A 10,677-nucleotide genomic window follows, 5' to 3' on the forward strand; every position below is an offset into this window, starting at 1 on the left:
TACCCGTTGACGCTTGTCCGGCTCGTCATCTGCAGTCGTGCCATCACTTGCCGATCTCGCTTTAGTAGTGGAAGCGGCCCCAGGTGTGCGCGCCCGTATTCTCTTCTTCGCCATCGACGGAGGCAAGTTGGCTCCACTCTTTCACTTTGTGTGCCATATATCGAAGCATGAAAGCTCCTTACCATCGACTTTGTGCTTGATCTTGTTGCATCGATACACACGCGACGCTATAGCCGTCTTTGAGGACGTGGGGGTCGGCAGGACGTGGGGAGTTGACAGGGCTTACGATAGAAGGCCGTCTCATCGCTATTAGCTCCATTCTCTCTCTTCATCTTAGAACACACCTTACAGTTACGTTGACGACGCTTCCGCCCTTGGTTATTGTTGCCATCCCTCCACTCATCAACCTGAAGGAGCTCGTGTAGATGCTGTGCAGGAGGCCCCCGCTTTCTCGGCTTAGTTGGCGTCTGATGTGTGCAGCGGATTCCAGCCCAATCCTCTTCATGCAGCTGCAATATCTCCTGTTTGAGAAACTTGATGTGAGATACTTTTCTTTTTCTTTCACGATTGCCAGATCGATGAGCCCACGAAAAATACCTTTGTAGTACTTCTTGTATTTTAGCAAAAGCTAAAGTGAATATCTATGTAGCATGAAACATACAGGTTAAATTGGATATCCGGTACATACAAACACAGTAACTTGCCTTTAAAGACGGAGTTGATTATGACGGGGTTACATGATGTGGAACACACAGGGGTACGGAGTACCCGGAGAGTTAACAAACTCTCAGTACATAAGTTGGAGAGTTAACATACTCTCATTACATAAGCTGGAGAGTTAACAAGGTCTCTCAGTACGTTGTCTGAAAGTCACACGTTATGCATTTGATTAGGTTTAATTATGCTAGATAGTTAAAGAGATACATTTACCCCTAGGCGGCTTGGCCGCAATAATAGTAAATAAAACACTTCTGGTTTTGAAGCATAAAAGTTAAGGTATTAACTTTGAGCCCTGGTCTTGGGCTGTAAGTGTCCTTTGGATAATGAACTTAGTATTAGTGACTCTTTGAGTCGAACGTCTTCCTCTGACGCTAAAGCTACGGCAGCCCCGCTGCATTGATCATGGACATTAACTCCGCCCATGAACGTCTGGAAATCCTTCAGGATTCTTGGGCACGCTACTTCGGCTTGATCACCCGACTTATCTCTCCTTACCACGCGGTCTTGTTGAATGCTACCTTAGCATATGCACGGGACAGTTATCCCACCAACAGACACCCTTCATGCATGGAACGACAGTCGATTCAGTCACAGTGTATAATCCCCGGGGCACACTTGCCGGTTGCTTCTTATTCTTCTCCACAATTGCTTTGCAGAAGCCCTTACGGTTCGTCATGATGGCCCCGATACTGTAGAAGCCTAGGGCCAGAAGCTGCATTGCAAGTGAGGGTGACGTATAAAAGCGATCGGTCACGACTAAACGCTTTTCGTCCGACCCGTCGCTTCCAAACACCTCGATTAGATTGCGAATAACCGCAGCCGGTCCGGACTTCGTGTCCGTCGAAGCCAGTCTGTTTTATACGGCGATACACTTCAAACCTGTAGGATACAAGACACCGCGGTAAGTAGCCTGTAGATACAGGATCAGATAGCTTAGAACCAAAAAAGGACGGGTGTGCCTGCCGGCACGCCCAATACTCACTGAATACAGTACGCCATCGAAGAGCAGCACAGCATGAATAGCTGGGTACCCCACTTGTGGGGCTTGTCCTTCATGTAGACTCTCATGCAGTTGAATGACGACCTCGATGGAAGCATCGCCTCATCGAATGCCATTACTGGCAAGTGATTGTAGCCAAGTTTGAAGCAGTTTTGAAGAGAATCAATCACAGGCCGAACCGTAGCGCGAGAGTCAGAGTTGCTACTAAAATGTAGGTTTCTGGAGATGTGCATGAATCGATCTCTTTTCATGTAAATTTCGAAGCGACTACGTGGAATAGCTCCTTCATAAGTAATCTTCCAGTGATGTTGCAGCTTCGAATTGTTCGGTGATATCGTTCTGGCTAGCAATAGACCGAAAAAAACGCACAGCTCTCGAGCTGTAATATCTGGTGTATTCAGAAGACTTGCCTTGATTTCCTCTCGACTACTTTTGTTATACTCAGGCTGCTTCTTCCACGCGCCTCTTGCTTCTTGTATTGTCGCTCAGCTCTCTCATCCAATTGCTCCATGAGATATTCGTTTGACGCAGCAGCAACATCCTTCCACAGCTGCGGCTGGACGAAATAAAAGAAGATGTCCATCGCCGTAAAAGCCGCTTTAAGCGCTCGAGTCGTTGGGCCATAACCTCCACCGTAAAGCCCCCGGAATTCATTTGCCATAACGCCACTATCTCGAGCTTCATATGGTTCATTCAAGTATTGGTAGGGGCTATATGACACAGGTTCCGTCCAGCCACTTGTGCCCATATCCTTCAGGATGTCAGCGTTTATATTACCTCCAGCAATACCGACAATACCACCAGCGGTTTTTAGGAACATCTCGTCGAATAAGACATCTCTAGCTTTCCCGTCACTATCTCTTTCTTCAAGAACAATGTCTTCGTACGCATTGGCTTCTGCCTCCGATCTTTCACCATCAGACGCGCCGTCGTCGTTCTCAGCGTCAGACGACAATGCGGTAAACCCATCTAAATTTCTCCAGTTTGTAGAATGCTCACATATGGAATATATAGATACAAGATACAAGCTACAATTAATATCATGTATCATTATCCTGTACATACAAAGTGGCCAGCCTGATAATATAGCAACTATTCCCGAAGACCGGCCTGGGGCATCTTCAGCTCTTGTATACAGTTCTTCACGATCTTTCTCCCTTTCTTCTATACCAAGTGTGTAGTCTCCCGCATCTCCTCTCTCCGCTTCACCAGCAAAAACATCTCTCAAGTTGCGGCGCGGTGATGGAGAGTATTCCGAGCCCGAGGGGTCAGCAAGTGGTCCTCCCGCTGGTTGAGTCACGTGAGGACTTTCATAACGCAGTGTAGGCGGTACGGATCCACCTTCACTTGCTGCGCTGTCGCTGCCTACTCGCAAATACAATAAAATGCAAGATCCAGGCTAGTAAAGTCGACCATCTTGTAAAATACAGGACATACCAATTGAGGGGGAGTCTGCACCGTTCCGTGGTGGTGTGTCGCCTGCAGGCACGTCTACTTCTTCACCGGCTGCTGACGATACATTGGGAGAGACTTGATGCTCAAAAGAAGCTTCAGTACCAGACAACACTCCTAGATACAGTACATCAGCAAGACACAAGCTACACCGGTGAGTCAAAGTGGATAATACAGGATATAAGCGCAGTTACCGTCACAGCCGCTGCTTTGGGCCGTGTCTTCGATCAGTGGGGTCTGAGACGTCTTCGTTGCTGCCTCTGTGATATATTGACAAAATCGTTTGGTCAATGGTATGAGCTCACCCAAGTCCAAGCGATCCAGATTACGCATCAGTTCTTCGTCCCCAACGAAATAGTCACCCCCTCGTATGTCACCCTCTGTCTTTCTTGGCTTGAGACAAGTATAGCCGCTTGAAAGACCTGTTGGCGGTCTAATTTCAACCGTAACACCTTATTTTTGTAGTCCACACCAATACCTGCCTCTACATTCGTGTATTCATACGGTGTGTATGGGATGGGCCTGTGGGAGGGTTCGGTTGGCTTATTTTTAAACCCGATCCCTATTTGACCTAAAGTTTGTAAGCAAACATACAAATTTACGTTTGTTTCTCTTATTCTGTATTATACAGGATAAGCATTTTTTCTAATCCTGGAGAATCCAGGCCGTCGGGATCAAGGGGTTAAATCGCAATTAAAACTGGGTTTTGTCGAGCTTGGTTGAAACTGTAATTCTATACTTTTCAGACGGCGAGATGTGTATTTAGTCCATTCAGTACTGAACATGTTTTGAATATCGCACGCGCGCGCAATTGACAAGTCTCCTTCAACTCTCGCACGTGGTGAAGCTGAAGTGGAAGAGGAGAATGACAGTAAGTGCAGTGTCACTGACAGTGGTGATCTAGCCTACATGAGGAGCTAATGTCCGCGCAGCTTGAAGAACAACGATGACTGTAGGCCGTCCAAAGTCTAGCGTCTGGACGCTCTTCAGCGAGGCGAGTGAAAATGGCCGAGTCAAGGGTCTTCGCTGTTCCACAGAGAAATCCAACCCGAAAGCCCACAAACTGGAGAGCCACTTCATGCACTGTCAGGATTACACATTGGAGGAGAGGAAGAAGCGAAAGCGCACTGCCATTGAGCGTAAGGAGAAGGATATCCGGAAGAGGAGACGACAGAGAGGCGTCCAGCTTGACGGAGAAGACGTAACTGGACAGCCATCCCAATCTGTCCCTTTTTTCCAAGCTCATCTTGACAAGCTTGTTGCTGACTTTGTGTACGAGTCGGGGATAGCTTTTCGCATCGTAGAGCTGCCAATTTCTCGCTGTTTGATCACCAGGGGGGGGGTCGAAAACGCGGACGAAAGCGATGACGAGCTAATTGAAGATGGCTGGCTGGCGTGGCAGAGCGTTTGAGTCAAGTTGAAGATTACGTTCTCGACTACAGCCTAGACTACTTGGACTCAGCTTTGAGATCAGATTGATGTTTGTCGTTACCTTTATATATCCGTGTTCACATCCTTGTTTTAGGCTCTGTTCAGTGCACATTTAGGTAGCACACCGGCTCGTGACCGTCGTTGACGGAGAGTGTAGTTGCTATGCCTATTTTGATAGCTTTATACCAGGTAAGCTGCATTTAATATCAGGTTATTATTCTAGACATTGCTCGCACGAGAAATTTTATTCATTACTGGCGTGCAGTGGAGCTGACACCTTGGGTAACCAATTTGACGCGAGTCGCACGAAGCTGTCGACAAGGATTAACTGCGTCTGCATGCTAAGGTAGAAGAATAATCAGCAGTGGTTACCATCACACGAGGCCGAGTACAGCATCTAGCCATTAAACGAGCTACAGGTCACCAGGCGCTTGACGCTGGTCACGCTGGTGCCGACCATGTGGTGATTGATGGTGACAATCTTGACATGGTCGACTCACACGCGCTACATGATTATCTTGCAGTTGTATAGACCATGGATGGTGACGCCATCACCGCCTAAATGGAGTGCCGATTCCGCTGTGTGATGGCCCTGGGTTTTGTTCGCAAATTTATTCGATTTTATTTGCATTTTGTCGACAAAAATCCATTTTAATTGCGAACAAACCAGCACTACCTTTAGCCGTTTCTGAAAGTGTATTGTAAACTCCGACCAAATTTGCCGTTTTTGTCCTATTCGTTTGATAGCGAGTTGCGAATGCTTGCTTTTGGTCCTCTCTGTCTGTTGTACATGAGTTAACCCCTCTGTTACCAACATCGTAAACCACGATTTTAAAAATCCTACGTCATAAATTACGACGTAGCTCAAATGTAACGGGGTACGTAACCATAAGTGTATCCCTAGTTACATGACGTGTCACGTCATACTTCGAGATATTGGGTACAAGGTACCAAGGTCGTTCGAGACCAACCATTGGCTGATGACACTGCTTTTCTATGGGTGACTCATAGTTTGAACATTTAAGTCAAGCCTAGCCTACTATAGATATACTCAGCTTACAACCTACCTTAAATTGGTCACCTCGCTCCCTTTTGGTAAAAGGAACCTGTGAACTGCCGTTTACCGAGCGTGTGTATACTCTCGGAACCCAACTTCCTCTAGCGCAAGGTGCTATGTAACCCCGTCACACTTGGTAGCACTCGTAGTCAATCCACGCCAACGCGGGTAGACTACCTGAACCTCTCTGAAGATCGTTTCCATGAATAAGAACGACTTCTTCCATCTGAACGAGTCATAGTTCGAGTCGGTTCGGAAGATGGCAGGCATCTTCGGGATGGAGGCCCTGCAGAGCCTGGTGGCGTCAACACCGGCCGAGCAGCTCGAGCGCGTCAATGCGTTCGACGCTTACAAGCAGGGACTCATCGCGCATTTGCGGGAAAACCTGCAGGGTCCGGCGGCGGAGACAACTCCGCCACACCCCAAGCCAATACGACTGAAGGTTAAGCCATAGGAAGGGAAGGAAGGTGAGAACCTTCACGTCTGGGTCCGAGAGGCAGAGCTCGCGATGGACGCAGCTCTGATCTCGACCAAGCAACCTCGTGTTGCTTTTGCACTCTCCAACTTTAGCGGTCGTGCTAAGCGTTGGGTGTACACGCGGGAGGCAACATCCCCTGGATGTTTCACATCCTGGGCTCAGCTGTGTGAGCAGCTACGAGCTGCGTTCCTCCCGGCGAACTACGAGTACTGCCAGCGCTCGCGCCCCTCTCGTACAAGCAAGGGAGGCGTGAGCTGCACGAGTACGTCCAAGAGATACGGGAGCTCACGGCGTCCCTAGTGGGAAACCCACTGAGCGAACACATCAAGATGACTGTGCTCATGGACGGCCTTCGCGTGGGCCCAGCGCGCGCTCAGCTGTTCCGGGTGCAGTCAAGCACCCTTGAAGAGGCGATTCAAGTGGCTTCAGGAAGAATACAGCCATCGCCAGGCGCGTAGGCCAGCGTCAGTATGGTCTGGGAGTTCTTTGTCGACTCCAGGCCGAGCGAGCCCCAACGGACCAGTTCGCATGGAGCTCGGGTCCGCCGAGCAGCGCGACTGCCCCACGGAAAGCCTCCGCAGACGGACTTTCTCAAAGCCCGTCCTCAAGGGTCGCTGGCAGAAGCCAGGATCCCCGGGACAGGGGAACGCGGGAAACCAGTAGGGGCGGGGTACCCTACTGGGGAAGAACTAAGTGGTGCGCGGGTGGCGCGTACCACGGGGACTTAATCCCTGAGAGTCTTCGTACTCTCGAAACGGCGAAGAGCAGCGGCGGGTTGCTCGTAGTACACGGATGTGTACGGGGATATGATCACCCCTTTAGAATCTTGATCGATTCTGGGGCGTCGAAGAATTTTGCACGCCGCCAGACGGTTGCTCGTAATAGCAACAAGTTGTCCGATGCTTTGAGAGAAAGCAAAGGCAACGGGACGGTGTCGGCACGACTGGCGGACAAGAAGGTCGTCACTGTCCCCGACGTCCAAGTGGATTTGGCTGTCAAGTTTGAAGACTTTGACAGCCTCGAACGGCTCACTGTTCTCTTCATGGATCCCTACGATAGGAGCCTGGGCATGCCCTGGCTTGACGAGTACGAGCCCTGGATCGCCTGGCGAGGCAAGGCAATCGGTTCCAGTCACCCTACGAAGTCCGACAGAGCATTAATGAGTCATTCTCCCACCTCTGTCATGACTCGGGGCGCCCGCAAGGGTTGCCAGGGTACCGAAGAATCCAACAAATGCTTGGGGGGCGTCGACGTATATGACGACTCCGAGAACGCTTCGATGGTGGCAGCGCCCAGAGGAGGCGCTGGCCAAGTGGATAACTGAGGTCCACAAGCGGGTAACATTGCTCCGCAGACAGCTGCAGCTGCCACGAGCGCTGGTAATAGCGTGTTCAAGGTGGGTAGCATAGTGCCTCACGCGGTCGCCCAGACCTTAACCGAAGGGGCAGACGTCGGATACGCTCCCTGTGTGGGTAACACAGAACCACACGAGGCCTCTAGTGCCTCGGGTGTCGGCACTCCGACATCTCCAGACGTGGGTAACAAAGTTCCACGTCACGGTCGCCGTCGAAGACAAAGCCGCCGCCGCCGCCGAAAGTCGGATCTGAACCTCGTTCAGATCGATGTCGCTTCAAGCCACTCGGAGTCCAGGGCACGGGCTCCTCTGACAAGGCCGGTGGAAGAGTGTTATCACATCTTCGATGGCGAGGCCGGTTTACCCGTCAAGGCATCTGGTGTGAACTTGGAACCATTGCCAGATGTTGCAGAGATATTGAACCTCGAGGAAATGGCGGTCGAGGTTTTCCTAGCCAACCACAAGGCTGGGAAGGTTGCCGAGATGGTACTCATAAGACCTGAGACCACTCGGGAGGAGTTAAACCCATCCTCTGTCTTGGACGAGGGCGTCCTGGACGAGCTGAACAAGCAGCGTCAGACGCGCTTGGGTTCTGATATGGTTAGGAACCCCACGGATCCGGTGTATTCTTTGGTGACGGAGTATGCGGACGTGGTAAACAAACACCCACCGATCCAACTCCCACCAGATCGAGGCGTAAGGCATGAGATCGATCGCGATCTCGTGTCTGGCACAAGTTACTGTGTAGTTCGTGCTTATAACAAGCTGAACAACGCGACGGTGCCGGCCCAAACACCTCCCATGGAAGGATATGTTGTTGAACAACATGGCCGGAAGCGTACTGTACAGTGCGCTGGATTTGGTAGTCGGATACTACCAGATCCTGATGCGAGAAAGCGACATCCCGCTCACCGCGGTGAGCAAGCCAAACGGCATGCTTTTGAGTAGCTCGTCATGCCGCAGGGCTTTTCTAATGCCCCGGCGACATTCAACCGCCTGGTGACGCAATTGTTCAGGCCGCTACGTGCCTTCGTACAGACGTACTTCGACGAGAGCTTCGTCCATAGCCGTGCCGAGGGAGGCAAGACGGTCATGGAGGTGCATCTGGGCACCTCCGCCGAGTGGACGTGACGCGAGCGAACACGCACTACGCCAACATCGACAAGTGCGTCTTCGCGTCACCAGATATTAAGGCTCTCGTTTGCTTCGTAAGCAATGTGGGAGTTGGTGCTGTCCTCGACAAGGTCAATGCCATGGCAGCATGTCCAGCGACTAGATCCCAGAAGGATCTTCAAAAATGGTTGGGCTTGGCCAACTACCTTCACTAGTACAGCGCAAGGTACGCGGGCTTCGCTAAGCTCTTGTCGGGTCTCCTTCAGAAGGGCGCCGACTGGCGCTGGGAGCAGGAGCGCCAGGATGTCTTTGACAGCATCGAGAACAGTCTCTAAGAGGCCCCTGTCCTGGCCCTGCCGGACGAGACGAAGCCGTTTACCGTCGTCTGCGATGCCTCCGACTATGACATAGGTTGTACACTGCCGCAGGTCGACACGGCTGGACATGAACGAGTCATCGCGTTCCAGTCCAGACAGATCAAAGCCGCCGAGCGGCAAGGAGCTCCAGGCAATGCAGTATGCCCCTGTGAAGTTTCTGGTTCACCTTCTGGGCTCTCGGCCCTTCGCGATCTACACAGACCACGGCATCCTTGAGGACGGCGACAAATTCGCCTTACCTCTCCCAACGGATGGCAAGGTGGCTGTCCTTCTTTGTGGAGTACGACTTTCACGTCGAGTACAAGCCGGGCAAGCTCAACGTGCTTGAGGACGCTCTCTCTCGGCGTCCAGACTACGAGTTTCCCACATCACACGAGTGACAACGGATCTATATGATCGGATTCGCATGGCGTATCGGGACGATGAGGCTGTGGCACCTATCGTTAAGTTTCGCACGGCAGGAACGAGCGCGAAGTCCGACTGGCTTTCATCGCGACAGAGCCCCTGGCTCCACCGATATGATTTGAAGGATGGCCTTCTCTTTTACCCGGTGGAGCCCAATGAACCTCTACGGGTGGTCGTACCCAACGACGAGGATCTGAAGCTCTACATCCTCGCGGAGGCGCACGACGCGCCCTCCTGCGGCCACTTGGGCCGCGTGGAGACCTCCCTGTCGGTCTCTCAGACCTTCTGGCGGACCCACATGTACAAGTGGGTCGCCCGATATGTGAAGACGTGTGAAACATGTCAGCGTGACAAACCCGCAGGGCGCTCTTCGGGTCCACTACAGAGCCTGCCCGTACCGGCTGACTGTTGGAAGTCGATGAGTCTTGACTTCATCTTTGGGCTTCCCGCCGACGGACACGGCAACACGGGGATTTTGGTGTTCGTGTGTCGGCCGAGCAAGATGATACATCTCGCTCCAGTGCCCGTTACCGTCACGGGCGAACAAACCGCGAGGTTGGCCCGCGGCTCGCGGCTGCGTTTTGAAAAACGCTGGTTCCCTAAATGGAAACACGTCTGCCTATGTTCACTGCGGACCACCCACAGACAGACGGTCAGCCAGAGCGCGTCAATCGAGTGCTCGAGGACACTCTGTGCAGTGTGTGCGAGGAAGCGCCACGTACGTGTTCGACGCAGCTTCCTGTAGCCTCGATACGTCGAATCATGCGAAAGGCCTTGTCAAGATCGGACGAAAAGGCCCGCCGATCCACCCGCAGATGCAGGCTCGAGACCTCACGCTCCAATATGTCGAGGCGGCCCGCAAGACGAGCGAGCTCGCCCTAATTCCCGGCCTGGGCGGCAGCATCCCAGCCTGTCCCAAGGTCAAGTGCAATCTCAAGCACGAGGACGCATTAACGAAGGTGGCCAGCCTCAGGTCCCTGCGTCGGCCCGCAGAAGAAGCGCTCGGACGGGAGTAGCGTCTGGGAGGCGCCGAGTACAGCACAAATTTCAGATAATACTTTAAATAATGTACTCGTACGAGAGCACCTCCGCCCCTGCTTGACCGGAATGGAGAAGGCCACTACCATGTAACGCGAGCCCTCCAGGACCACCACGACGTCGGGCTAAGCGACAGATCCTCGTGAAGTGGAGAACTCGTGGGAGCCGACTGAACGGCTCGTGATTGATTGATCGAAGGCTGTCACAATCTGGGAACATACGCGGCGGCAGCTTCATAACCAGTCCGGGGTT

The 10,677-nt window shown here is 52.0% G+C and overlaps 1 protein-coding gene across 1 annotated transcript; it reads left to right on the forward strand.

Annotated features, from left to right (window-relative positions):
* Positions 1-2,595: 2,595 nt before the first annotated feature.
* On the forward strand, positions 2,596-4,748 carry PITG_05847 (uncharacterized protein; the record flags this gene model as incomplete). Its single annotated transcript, XM_002998040.1, has 5 exons — positions 2,596-2,679; positions 3,294-3,326; positions 3,638-3,677; positions 4,129-4,373; positions 4,698-4,748. 5 exons carry the CDS (start codon positions 2,596-2,598, stop codon positions 4,746-4,748), a joined length of 453 nt encoding a protein of 150 aa, XP_002998086.1.
* Positions 4,749-10,677: the final 5,929 nt, after the last annotated feature.

This window comes from Phytophthora infestans, genomic scaffold, assembly GCF_000142945.1.
Source record: "Phytophthora infestans T30-4 supercont1.9 genomic scaffold, whole genome shotgun sequence".
Taxonomy (NCBI): domain Eukaryota; phylum Oomycota; class Peronosporomycetes; order Peronosporales; family Peronosporaceae; genus Phytophthora; species Phytophthora infestans.